Source organism: Labrus bergylta, chromosome 7 (assembly GCF_963930695.1).
Source record: "Labrus bergylta chromosome 7, fLabBer1.1, whole genome shotgun sequence".
NCBI classification, from domain to species: domain Eukaryota; kingdom Metazoa; phylum Chordata; class Actinopteri; order Labriformes; family Labridae; genus Labrus; species Labrus bergylta.
The window spans coordinates 29,582,791-29,597,071 of NC_089201.1; the positions used below are offsets into that span (position 1 = coordinate 29,582,791).

General features: G+C 38.9%; 2 protein-coding genes across 2 annotated transcripts; both read right to left on the reverse strand.

The window, feature by feature from the left end:
- Positions 1-1,773: 1,773 nt before the first annotated feature.
- On the reverse strand, positions 1,774-4,627 carry LOC109998148 (uncharacterized). Its single transcript, XM_020652898.3, has 2 exons — positions 4,472-4,627; positions 1,774-3,518 (listed from the first exon to the last, which is right to left on the reverse strand). Exon 2 carries the CDS (start codon positions 3,509-3,511, stop codon positions 2,546-2,548), a length of 966 nt encoding a protein of 321 aa, XP_020508554.2. The 5' UTR covers positions 3,512-3,518; positions 4,472-4,627; the 3' UTR covers positions 1,774-2,545.
- Positions 4,628-7,127: 2,500 nt separating this feature from the next.
- si:ch211-127m7.2 (uncharacterized) lies at positions 7,128-9,478 on the reverse strand. Its single transcript, XM_065957341.1, has 3 exons — positions 9,236-9,478; positions 9,035-9,146; positions 7,128-8,446 (listed from the first exon to the last, which is right to left on the reverse strand). The coding sequence occupies exons 1-3, from the start codon at positions 9,337-9,339 to the stop codon at positions 8,123-8,125; spliced, it is 540 nt and encodes a 179-aa protein (XP_065813413.1). The 5' UTR covers positions 9,340-9,478; the 3' UTR covers positions 7,128-8,122.
- Positions 9,479-14,281: the final 4,803 nt, after the last annotated feature.

The following is a 14,281-nucleotide window of genomic DNA, read 5'->3' on the forward strand; positions in this document are numbered from 1 at the left end:
ACGTGAGACTCAATCAGAAAAACAACTGAGATTGTTTTCCCCATGGATGAATCGTGCCAAACCTTAGTTTGAGGTGCCATTTGAAGTTTGTTTTGTTGTTGCACTACTTCATGATGAATCACCACCTCTGTGTAAGTCACATGTACAGTTTAGTCTGCCAGACTTTGATTGCAAAAGCACCACGTGTTCATGAGTTGTGGCAATAACATGTCTCAGCCCTAAACATCTTAGGCAACCTTTCATGACCAAATCAGCATTAGAAATTCAGGTCAGAAAATAAATATGAGATCTGTATTTTCATGTAAAAGTCAAATTAAAAGAACATTGATCTGACTTAAGTAATCTTTAAATGTCAGTTTTAGTTTGCCCATAACATAACATGTCATAGTTTGACACCATAAATTAAAAAGGTTCCCGGATCAGAGTGCACTAGGTAAACTATATTCATTCTCAACAAACAAAGAGAAAGCAAGAAGTCAAACTAATTAAACACAATATCTTGTCTTATTTTCCAAGTTTTTGCAAGTTTAAACACATCAAAATTAAACAGCCATTCCAGTTTCTGCACATCTGTCCGCCCCAATATGTCTGATTTCACTTCATGAAACAATAATTCTCTTAAATCATCATATTAGTAGAAAATACTGTTATCAGCAGTGTGAAACGGAAAGAAAAGAATTTCAAAACAGTATGAACTGAATGTGGTGTTTTCTTGAGACTCCATCAACAAGGAGGGGGGGAACTATTTGTTTATGAGACAGTAATCACAAATAGTGTAAATCATGTCGCTTATCTTCTTTCTCAGCGTGCACCTAGAAGACGCTCATTCTGCAAACTTGAAATCTCAAACAGTGCTAGCCTGACTGAGATCACTGTCTGCAGAATGCCTCTCCCACTCCACCGGGACTCATCAGTGTGTTGCCAAATCTATGGGACTTAACCGCCCGCCATGCCCCGAGGCTTAAAGGCTTTTATAGCAAGGTGTGGCTGGACAGGCAAACATATTTATTGGGAGTAGGGCTTCATTTTAATCATGGATTATGACACTTAAGTGGTGCACATCAATTATTTTTCTGATGATTTAACTTCTGTGTTAAAAGTTTAAATTGGGCAGCAGCATGTTGTGTAGAAAAGTTCCCTCTTCTAGTTAAGCTGTGAAATCAGTAAAAAGTTTCTCCTAGGTTTAATTTGTGCACAGGCAGAATTTGCCTCTCATACCAATCCACTGATTTTGTCAAGATGTCGGAATAGCAATGCAGTGAGGGCAGGGGGGAGTGTGGTGGGAGAGGCATGTGAGGAGCAGATTTCTCATGCACTGAAACACAGTCACACTAAAGACTTTTGACCCAGGCCCCCCGAAAACCTCCTTCCTCTGGAAAGAATGTGGCTCCATCTCCCCCCCCTCTCCCCTTTCTCCTCCTCTCTCCCACAAGACTATGAGAAGGCACTGTCTTTCCTGACATGCTCTGTGCTGTGTTGGCTGGAATTTGATTTCCATATGTACACTATGTTCCACACATGTATCCTGGTGTGTTGTTTCACATGTCTCAGTGGAGAAAACTACAATTGCTCCATTTTTTTTTAACTTCCAACTGATGCGTGCTCTGCATTTATTCTTGGCCAGCTAAGTTATAACTCACATGCAAAATGAAGGAATGAGCATTTATCTCATTCAGCCAAGTGAATGTGAAACATCTCACCACTTCCCCTTTATTTTCATTCTCACATCTTGTTGGAAAAAAAAATAAATAAAAAAAATAAGACCACAAGGCATATGGAATAATATTTTTATTTTCACAAGCAAACCACTACTTGGGTTAAAAAAAGTTACCATCTCATTGTATTAAAATAACAATTGAATGGTGATCACACCGGTTAGAGGAATATTGCAAGGTCCCAATATGAGTATGTTAAAGGAATAAATGTATATTGGACACTTGTAATCTTGCTAAATAGCATTCTGCACAAAACCGTCTCCATATTTGCATTGCTACTGTCCCTTGCCTGTCATTTTTTGCATTAACTTACAAGTGCTGTGCATTCCCATAAACACCTTGGAAAAGATTTTAAAATTCAATTTTAATCACTATCCTTATACAGTTGTTTTTTTTTTTTTTTTGTTGTTGTTTTTTTTACATAGCAATGAAAAAAAAAGATATATTTAAAATCTTGTTTAGTGAATTTTGCATAGAGAAGGATCTCTGATGTCCAACAATACACTGAAGTTCACAAATATCCCCTGTGATTTTTTGAGTCCCTTAACCCTTCACCTACACACCCGGTGGCTTTATAACTGTATCAAAAACATACAGGACATGTCAAATATGTACTTTTTGTGTGTGACAAAACAAGTCTGATCTTGAGTTCATTTGGCACATTAGGTTTCATTTTGACAAGAGATAGCTGTTTGCCTTCATTAGGCCCCTTAGAATGTAAGACAATCAAAAAGCATCTGTGATTCTTTCAGACTTCATTGGACAGGGTTAAGAGGATTTCACAGAAGAAGAAAAAACAACTTTTCACATTTTCCTCTTGTTTTGTGGATTCACATCAGCTCAGCAGGAGTGCTCATGTTTGTGATGAGAGTGTCGTCGGGGACATCGGTGGGAATGAGATCAGCGAGAAGGTCACTTCCTTTCAGCTCCAAGTTCTTTAGTAGTCCGTTAACGTTTTCCATGTTGACATCATTCACCAGCTTCTCCAAATCTTCTGTCGCCTCCACCTCGATAAGCTTCTCCAGAAACGCCGGTGTCTCCTCCTCCAATGTCGAAACAACGGGAACCTCGGATCCTTCTTGGGCTTCAGCAGCAACAACAGCAGGGATGTCTACGGGCTCGACTGCACTGACGGGTTCAGGGATGTCAACAGGTTCAGGAGCCGCATCCGGGACGCCCAGATCGATCACAGGCGATGAGAGAAGCATCGGCTCAGGGAGGGGCTCTTGAGTAAGCAGTTCTGTCAGCTGCTCCGGAGACTCCACGGGGGCTGGGACGGGCTCGGGGACCGCCTCGACTTCTGGTTCTAGAGTTGAAGTCAACTCTGTCTCGGAGATGGGTTCTGGTTCAGGAACAGGTTCTGGAGCTACTTGGGCTTCGGGGACTGGTTCTGGAGCTGCAACAGGTTCGGGTGCTGCAACAGGTTCTGGTGCTGCAACAGGTTCGGGTGCTGCAACAGGTTCTGGTGCACTGACTGAGACAGTAGGCTCAGGTTCGATCGGCGCTGGGGTTTCCTTTGCCACAGGCTCTGGTTCTGGTTCAGGGGCAGCAGGAGGAGCGACCGCCCCTTTACACACTGCCACACACTCTTCAGATGGTAAACACACCACTGGTGTCACAGGCTCGGCCAAAACCACTTCTAGATTCTGTACTTCAACGGTCTCTTGAGTCTGCGTTACAGCAGAGTCTTCTGCTGCCGGTGCGGGTGCTGGCTCCTCTGCGGTCGTCTGTTCAGCGGCAGCGGTTTCATCACCGCCGGTCGGGGCATCTCGCTTTCTGGAAAATCTGTTTCCCATGATTAACCTGTGCAGAAAAGATTGGAATGAAAACATTACTTAAACTGATGAAATGTCAAACCATATTTAGCTTTAGAAAATGTTGTCAACGATTGAACTCAATCTTAAGTCAAGATTTATGTTCCTTTCAGTCATAGTAGTTGAAGTTGGATTTTTTTTGCTTTTCTGCCAAATTCAAATAAATCCTCCAAAATGAATAAAACTGTTAAAAGTAAATAAAAAAAATTTAAAGTAAATTTAAAAAAAAAAGAACCATCTAAAACGTGCCAGCAATCCCTGAACTGGTGGAGCTTATGCTTTCCCATTTGAGAGTTATGGTACATGATGTTCTTTAGCACACAACCTGGGCTGAATGTACAGCATGTGCCACGCAGTGTCAAAGCGTGGATTGTATAGTTTAGTGGTTCTTTCAAACGTGCCCAATATATATAAATATATACAAGGCATTTGTTTGTTAGATTCTGTCTTTCTTGCAAGCTTTGCAATAAATGCCTCCCGATCACGTGTCAACGCCATTAGAAATAAAAATCTGGGAGACTTTAATCCGCGCTGAAAATGTTACCCACTAATTGTAACGCCACACCCCCCTTGAATTGCAAACTATAGTGTGTGAATTTTCCATCTGTTTGCATTTTTTATTCATTTTTCCAAGACGGGTAAGACATTGTTCCTGCTGTGTTTCATATGTAGAAACCAGGTGGAAACACTTGCAGGTCAAAGCGTGTTGATAATTAACATATCGGCGTGAGAAAAACCCTGATGGTCTGCATTTCCAACGTGACAAATATATTGGCAAACTCTACTAATTGAAAGAAAACGAACAAAGAAACTCGTGCAGTACGACCCCGCCTCCCTCTCGTGTTGAACAAATGTAAAAACTATCTCACACAAAAAAAAAAATCCAGAAGTAAAACAGCTCCGCTTTTAAACGTGCACTTATATTAAAACAAAGATACCAACCTTTTTGGAGCTCTTTCCCGTTGTAGTAAAAAGTAGTCAAGAGTCGCAGATTGGATCTCGCACTCTCAGCCTGGAGAAGTCAAACTGCCTGGTGTGGACGCGCACCACTTAAAGCAAAGCCCTGAAGACGCTGATGTGCGCTGCGTGCCGTGCGCGTCCCCGCTCCATACGCGCGTCCCCTGCGTCACCGACCAACCCCTTCACCGCTAACACCTCCTGAAGCCTCATGATTGTCCTTTCAAACTCTCAAAACATCTCACTAAAATGAGACTTTATTCAGTTTTAATCAAGATTTTATATTTTTCATGAGCATTCTTTATTTTCACCATTTATTTATTTTATTTTACCATGCACTGGTAGCTTCAATAAACACATCAGTACACTGGGCACAAGATAAGATAAGATAAGATATAATCCTTTATTTATCCCACAACGGGGAAATTGACATTGTTACAGCAGCAAAGAGCAAAGATTGCAAACAAAAAGTGAACACAGTACAATTTAAATAAAAAGAAGAAAAATTAAGAATGTACAAAAAGATAGATACTAAAAAAATAGATAAAAAAAAGAAAAAAAATAGATAGCCATTTGACAAAAATGTAGTCCGTAAACAAAAATGTAGGCCGTAAGTGTAGTAAATGTAGTCCCATGTCCAAACTCCCACCCCTCCCCAATAAATAAAACAACTATCAGCAACAAATACACATAAATTCATTACTGTAAGTAAGGAATGATTTTTGATAAAGCTGTCTAATGTTTATTAACAATTAAAAATTATCTACAAAGCACTTTAAAAATCAAGGCACAGGTCTCTTATGGCCATTTTAGATCTTTAATTATGAACTCCTTTACTTCTGATTGCACATGTTTTAATTGATTTTGTTTTTAATACTTTTTTATTATCTGTTTGTTGGTTTTTAAATGGTTTTGTTTATCTATTTTGTTTATATATGTGTGTGTATGTGTACATATATATGTTTATGTATGTTTGTTATTTTTCATTGTTTATCCTGCTCGACGTCATTGTAAATGAGGGCTACGCTCTCAATGATTTTCAAGTGTAAATAAAGACAGAAATAAAATTATATATGATCAGCATTCCTTTCGGTTTCAAAATTATGCTAAAACTTATCTTTTTTTATTTTTATAAATGGATTGTGTGTGTGTGTGTGCGTGTTTAAGTGTGCTCAGGACAGGGGAAGTAGAGCACCTGATCATGTCGATCAGCTGATCCCATGTTGGTTGAACATTAAAATCCCTGACACATTCATGTCTTATGCTGACAAGTTGACCACACAGTCCCTGGTTGACACCTGTCCCTCTCGAGGCTCGATTCTTCAAGATCAATCTGATTATTATAAAGTAAGTTCATTCAGAAATGGTGATTGTATCAGGAATGTAGTCGGTTAAGCAACTTATCATGTTTCAAAAAAAAAAGTTGTGTATATTTCTTCTAACATGAACGTTATATCAACAGGTCGGGTCCTATATGGCCTAAGGCTGCTTCAGTCATGGCTGTTTTCTCTACAAGGAGAACCACTTTCTCATTTTGGATTTCAGTGTTTCTCCTCCTGCTCGTCTTCCTCCAGATGTTAACCGCCCTGGTGAAATTTGCTGGTGTGTTCATACTTTCCAACGAAGCCTTCGTCAGCCCCTTTCGGTTTTGTCTAACAGACCAACACGGTGAATCATCCTGCAGGAGCCATGTTAATGGAGCTGAATCTGGGGTAAAAATTAACATCCTCACAACAGTGGTGATCCTCTGTTTGTACGTGCCGGTGGTTCTTGTGGCCTTTGCCCTGTTGGCCACGATGCTAGCAGCTTACGCCAGAGACAGAACAGCACTCTGGTTAAGCGCGGGCTGCCAGGGTGCGTCGAGCCTGCTCATCCTGATGGGAATTGTCATTTTTTTGCTACTTAATCATTCGCATGTGAGTTGGGATCACATGACCCTCAGCTTCTATCTCTGCGTGGCTGCGCAGGTGGAGCTGGGGGTCACCGCTGTGCTGACCTATGTGTTATAGAGGAGACTGTCTGAATGGGACGAGGTCATCTAAATGAAAATGTAAAGTTGTGAATAACTTGTGGAAGAGGGAAAACGTAATTAAAAATGTCAATAGAATTATAACCAAACAGTATTTTTTGATAAATCCAGATTATGTTCTTCATAAGGTTGTCTCTAAAAAGTGTTTCTGTCTGTATTTTTGTTTGCATATACTGATGAAAACAAAGTGTTAAAGCAGATTTGATGAGGAACTGATTTTCAGTTTGCCTTTCTTTTTGTTAAATCAACTGGAACATGTTGTACTTGCCCTTGCCTGCTGCTAAAGAGCTCTTCCATTCTAGACAAACTGGTTTTGTAAACGTGAAGGCCAACTATGTAAATAAATCTCACTTTTAAAAAAAACACACAAAAAAAGTGAAAATTGGCCCTGCTTGCTCTGGTATGCAGAGGCGTTTCAGAGAATTAAATTGTGTAAAAAGGGAATTAGCTTGATAGATGTTGGTGCGGTCTTGCTTGAAGAAGAAAAAAAAAGCATTGCGCAGTGGGTTTACAGAAACGTCATCAGAGAGTTATTCAGAGAAGTGGAACAACCTGAAACATCTAGAAGAAAAAAACTGTGTTAACAAATCAAACAAATAGGCTAGTAGTTAGTACAGTATGATTGTAAAGCTTTAATCTTTGGAGTCAACAAGAGAACACCTGGAGCTGCTTTACTTGCACAAAGTCATGTTAGAAAGTTGTTCCTTTACAGAACACTATTTAGTTAATGAGTGGAAAAAGACTGTGAAGTGTTCAGTGACATGCCCACTTGAATTAAGGGTTTCCTGGAAGCTGCATATCTCCGACCACTGAAACTAACCACAGAAGCAGTTAATTCTGCATTCAATATAAAAAAGGATCAGCTGTACTCCTTATCTAATCATCAAACGTTTTTTTGACATCCAGTTTATTCATGTTAGTTCAGTTCATAGATTTCTGCAGCTTTTAAAGCCATGTCTAAGATGCTAATGATATCTCTACATACCAGTGAAATCAATTCCTCGATCAGCTCTCTGTTAAGTAGCTTTATGAACAACTTGTGTGCAATCACAAGAACTACTGATGTTTTCAGAAGAATTTGTAACTTGGGTGAACGTATCCTTTTAGAGAACATGTTAATTTTTAATTGAGTGCACATAATTTGGATGATATTCAACTTAATTCATCTTTAAAGTCTTTATATGTGATTTTTCACACTTAAATGTAGAAATCAAGTATATCCTCTGAAAATCACTCTGTGAGTCATGACTGTCTACAATGGGTGTAACACCCGAGTCCCACTGTCTGTGATGTTTTCAGAGTTTTCAGAGTCCTATCTTCACTTTGTTTACATCGCCAGGACGGCCGGCTGACTCCTCCCCTCGTGTATAAAAGTTGTTTAATTGAGGGACTAGAGAAAAGAAGAATAACATACTGTACTCACTGCTTAACTGTGTTTCTAGATCACGCTCATTTCAGGTAAATTTACATGCAGTGTGAAGATACCAGCATAATAAAGATCGCTAGCATTAGCATGCTAACACAACAATGCACCGCGAGTTGTTTTGGTTTCATGCTGGTGCTCAAGAGCGACATCTGCTGGATCAAAAAAATCGCATATAAAGCCTTTAAGTGAAAAATATTTCTCGCACAAGCCTTAAAGCATCGTCGTCCACGGCTGCATCTCCTGGCACCTGCGTGTGCTCCGCTTTTTTAATCTCGGTCTGCAGTGGTCCCTGTATTTTACCTTCTTCAGGTCTTTCCTGCTGAGGGCTCCCAGTGTAAGGCACAGTGTCCATCTCTCTAATGTCCGTGTCTGTTTCTGAAACATACGTCCTCTCATGGGCATCGCTGCAGTCTGAGGACTCCTCTTGTATAGCCTCGGGCCGCTTCTTTGAGGTGGCAGGGTTCTTCATAATCCTCCGAGTGGCTTTCATTGCCTTATCTTCAACCTGTGTGTGTGTTTGGAGAGGGTCAATCACACACATTTTACACAATGCATAAAAAAATATCACATGTAGCACAAAGAATGGCTTGTAAAAAAAAAAAAGTTTTAAACGTTTGTAGGACTGTATTTAAGTTATTTGAGGGGCTTGAACTGGGGCTACGTGCAGGCTAAATATAAGAGGCAACAATGTTGGGATTTTATCTAAAAAGCCTGGTCAAGGATTGGAAAACAATGATGATCATTAAAGATATTATCAGAATCAGAATCGGTACATTTACACTTTGGTGTATTGGTGCTAAACAATTAACAGGGAAATAAAGCAGAACTAGCAACAACTTAAATAAAACAGTATAAGAAGATATTACAATATAGCAAATAGAATTTAAAAATGTAAAATAAAAAATAAAAAACACAAAATGTACAAAAGGTGTAATGTAGGAGCTGCATTATGCATTAATGTAAAGCAGCATGTTTCCATTGAAAGGTTATTTAAATGTTACTTGAATCCCTGGCTCTTTTGAAAGTGTTTTTCTCAGCATGGAAAAGTGTATTTCAACCGGTTTAAAACAAATAAAGTGAGAAACAGCGCCACCTTCTGGTCACTCAGGAGAGCAGCCTCCACGTCCCCGGATGCAGCGTTGTTGGTGAGAAATGAGGCAGCAGCTTCGACCAGCTCCTTCTCGTTCATACAGTAGAAGACAGCCCTGAAAATACATCGATGTGCATATACATCAGTTTTTACTTTGCATGAAGTGGGAAACGGAGACTTTAAAAAGTATTTTAGGTCAAATACCTCGCAGTTTTCTCTTTCCTCCTTCTCTTCAGCGGCTCCTTCTTCGCCTCCTTCGCCTCCTTCTTCGACATCCACGGCGGCAGTGCGCGGTTCCTTCCCGACATATCAGCCTCTGTTTCACCAAACAATCACATTATTTGTACATCTGTTGTTACACAGGTACTATCTTACATTTAGTAAGTGAGAAACGGACACAAAGGGAACAGTGAAGAAGCCATGTGACTACACTTATGGACCGAGTGTTTGGTGCCACCTAGCGGAAAGTCCCGGCAACTACAAGAACATACAAATATTTAACAAGGGGGAAAAAAGAGAAGAGAAAAAGGGGGTGGGGGCATTCAAAGGAGCACTTCCTGTGTCTTTACACAATAATAATAATACTTTATTTGTATAGCACTTTTCTATACAAGTAACAAAGTGATTTGCAACAGAAAATAAAAGCAGAGAGACAATTAAAGCAACAGGCAGAGAGTAAACAAGCAGGCAACAAAATCAGACTAATAAAATAAAAATAAGAACAATTACCAAAATCCCAGAGTAAAAGCATTTTTATAAAAGAATGTCTTGAGTAGGGATGTAAAACAAGGGACTGAATCTGCAAGTCTGATCTCCTCTGGCAGGCTGTTCCAGAGTCTGGGGGCTCTGACAGCAAAGGCCCTGTCCCCCTTTAGTGTTTTAGCATGAGTATATTAATGCACAATGCATTGAATTTATTTATTTGTTACATTTATGATAGATCATAATTAATATTTAAGTCACTGATGATTTATGACAAATCTTGAATAATGTTTTTTTTGATTCCTTTATTTAGGTTAATTGTTGTTAAGTGTAATTTGTGCTGCTGCCTGTCTTGGTCAGGACGCTCTTAAGATTCTTAATCTCAAAATGAGACTTTTCCTGGTTAAATAAAGGTGGAATCATATAAGTAAATAAGTAAAGTGTTGTATAGATATTTTACCTTTTAAATGGGACGATAGAACTTGTAGCTAATAAAATAAAATAACAAACAGTCCTATACAAAACTATGATGCAACCTAATTAGGTGCAGTGAATAAGGAACCAGTGGCTATTCTGACACCAAATGATTTACATACTGTTTAAAAGTGAAATAATTCTATAGGCTATAAATTTTTTTGTGCAGGTAAAGGGAAAGTATGGTACAATGTAATTTTTACAATATAGTATAATTTATTTAATTTCCAAATCCCTCTTAGCATCATTGGTTTTTTATCATCTATAACTTCCACCTCCTATAAATGCTCTATAGCACACTTACATAAACTCACATACACACATATGTTACAGTTTATTGCATCGGATTTAAACCGGGGTTGCAGTAGTGTACTGTGTAATTAAAACTCGGTTGCAAAGTCTTATCATCCAAATCAACATCTCTCACCGGGGTCTGTCTGCTGTGTCCGCTTAACCAAATTCACTTTGTCTTGCAGTACTTTGCAGAAATCAAAATAAAAATAATCTTGCTTCTCTTGTAAATATTTTATATATATATTTATATTTTATAAAAATATCTTTTAAATATAAATATTTGAAATGTTGGGTCCCAACCACAAAGAAACATTTTCTTTAAATTTTCTTTAATCATTTAAATTCATTCCTTTGAATGTGTGGACATGATTTCACACCACCAGCTTCCTGCCCTTGTGTGTCTAGGCCAGCCGCAAATAATCCATGTTAGTCTAGTCGGATGACATATTTTCTCTCCCACATTCCCCCCTTCTACTCTCTCTGTCCTTTTATCACCCTCATTGAATCTAGGATGTAAAAAAACAACAACCTTTAGACTCTCACTTTCTGTCACTTTGTACCCAAAGCTGCCTTCTCTCTCTCACACACACACACTCTCTCTCTCTGTCTCTCTCTCTCTGTCTCTTTCTCTCTCTCTCTCTCTCCCTCTCTCTCTCTCTGTCTCTCTATCCCTCTCTCTCCCTCTCTCTCTCTCTCTGTCTGCCTTGTAATTATGTCTGTAATGCCCCATCCTGCTAGTGCTTATGCCTTGATTGGAAAGACCAGCTTTGTATATTTGACTAAATTAAAAAGTGTGGGCGGGGTGTGTGTGTGTGTGGGGGGGGGGGATATCAAGGGTGACAGCATGTTAACAGCCAGATGCGTGCACATTGTCACTTTCTCTGAAGCTCTGATGTTTAGCGCTTTTTAGGAACAGTGAACTGAACTCGTATCAAATAGAAATCCTACACATTGTCATTATTTTCTTGGGGTGTAAACAGAGAACGATTTTAAGGATTGCTGTGAAACAGGACCATATTTGTCACTTATAATTAATTTGTCATTGTTAACAAAAAAAAAACATTTTTAATGCTCAGCTTAAATGTATTATTTATTAGACTGGTCAATTCACTGGTTTCCAACGTAAAAACAAATCCCATCATTGTCCCCCTGACAAGTCTCTTGCAAAGCTGCTTGTCCATCTCTTAAATGACAACATTTGACATGAACAATAAACATCTAAACATTGTCTACAAGTCAGCATCACTTACTCATCATTTCATTGTAAAAATGATTCAAGCTTATAAAAATAATCTTTGAAGAACCTTAAGTGGCATTGACCTTATATCCTCCTTCCAGGCTTGTTGCCACATCCACAGATCAGGCCGTCATAAGAAGATTTCTGTTTGTACTCTAAAGGAGTAAAGCTTGTTGCTGCTTTACTGCCACATTTGTGGGTTGAGCGTGCTCGAAATGTCTGCAGAACTTACTGACATAAGCGCATCAGCACTGTGGTTTTCTTCAAGTCTGTTTTAACTGTTTAAAGCTGATTTCCATATTTTCTTGAACTTTAACAATTCATACAGTAAAAAGCCATGTTTTTAATAGGGCAAAACACACTGATCCATAATCAAACCCCACACGTGTTTAAGTAAGGATTGCACTTCAGCTAATTGTTTGAGTTAAAATTGGTAAACTGTTGAAGTTGAATCAGGCACAAACAACTTGATCTGAAAAGTACTTTGTCATTTTACTCCTCTCTGTTCCCACTGCCTCCTCTTCACTCGCTCCTCTCTCTCTGCTTTAATCCTGCTCTGAGTGAGGGTCATTACCATTGGCCTTCTGTCCCAGAATCGTTCGCTGTGATTGGCCATATGGCATGAGAGAGAGATTTAAGGAGAGCAGAATGTTTAAAATGAATGAAGATAGTGTGCTGGTAAAGAAGGGGATGATGGTATCTGCTGGGACATAATGCCTTCTCAGTATGTCGTCAAGGGTCACATAGGATCACAGACTGTGCTTCATCTTTTGGATAAACCTCTTTTCTTTCTGTGTAGCAACCAGAGGGACACATACACATCTTGAGATGTCTGAGTTTAAGATCTCTTTTAGACTCCACTTGGATTGATGCAAAACATTAAAAGCCAAATAATCCCAGTTTGAAAGCATGTTTTCAAAAACAACACAGAGCAAAATTAAGGATAAAAGGATAGGATAATACTTTATTGATCCCCAGAGGGGAAATTCGGGCTTTGCAGCAGCACAGACAAGTAAGCTCAAAATACACATTAAACAGAATAGATGAGATAAGATAAATAAAAAGTAGAAATAGGGCTAAAAACACGCCTAGAGTGAGAATATTTTCATGAACTTTTTGTCAATGTGATTTAATGTGTGCTTTATTTTAATTTGTTGTTTGATAGTCATTTCTAACTCAATCCTGACTTGGTCATGTGGTTGCAACTAGATCTTTGATATTATTGCTTTTCTTACATCTTGATGACGTTTTTTTACTAAAACACCAGTGCAAAGCAAATCACTGTCTCACAACGGCCAACAACAAACTCACAGTATAAACTTGGTCATTGGTGACGCGCTTTGAGTCGGGGCTAGTGCACGCAAGGGGTAGAGTCTGATTGGTTCATCAGATTGGTACCTCGTGGTAGACATTGGTCGAAGTTTTTACAGACTTACAAACTGATACAGATGACGGATTGTCTGCGTTCCTTTTTCAGAGAACATGAGTTATTAATTTCTGTCAGGACCTAAAGACAAGTTCAACCAAAATCTTAAAAAAGTGTATCTGGAGAAAATGACCAAACCTGCCTTTAATTAAATAATTCAAAGTTAATGTAACTAATAAACACTCTATATGGCTTGGTAAAGATCAACCATTGAGTAACTAGAAAGTATTGTGTTCTTAATATTAGGAGATATAAACTAATCACCTGTGAACCAACTCATCAACATCTGGATTAATCATTTTCCTTATCTAATTTATAAGATGCATTCACGGAAACTCCTTAGTGATAAGGTTTCTCCACTCCACTAAAGGTTACAGATTACTAGATTATTAAGGGATAAGTGCATGTCCTTACTAATTACTTCTTTCTATGATATTGAGCTTTCAAGATAACAGCTGGACCTCAAACACAGCAAACCTTTATGTGGATCTGTTTAAATACAGAGAGGATCTTTCACTCATGCAGGGGGCAAAATGGAGAAAGAAGAAGGGATAGTAATCAGTTTAATCATCTAAATGTTTTTTACACTTTTGCTTTGGGCTGTTTCATTGGCTTGTTCGTAGTTTTGACATTTCCTAATGTGTTTTTTCTTCTCATCCTTTCCTGTTCCAATCTGTTGTCACATGGGCCAGAGATAAGAGTTGTATAGTATCAGCTTTTCCTGCCGCATTATATCACATGTGTGTAAATCTGTGCAGGAACTGGTGTTTGTGTTTACTCTCAGAGGATGAGGATGGGTGCAGCCTGGCAATGAACCTTAAGCTGCCGACTATTGTGTAAGGACTCATCTTGTGGAGGTTGATTGCATTTCATATCAAAATGTCTCGGATGTCTCCGGTGCCTTAAAGGAAAGATTGGAAAAAATAAATTATTCTGATTTAAGGGTTATGTCGCCCATACAGGAAGTCAGTGGCCCGTGCATGCACATGATTAGTCGGGACTTAAGCGACAGCTGTAATATCAAACTCTGTGGCAGGAGCAAAGGCAATGTGAGGACAAAAAAAGTAAAGCGCACAATCAATGAAATGTTAGAAGTCAGTGGGATGCAGTAATCTGT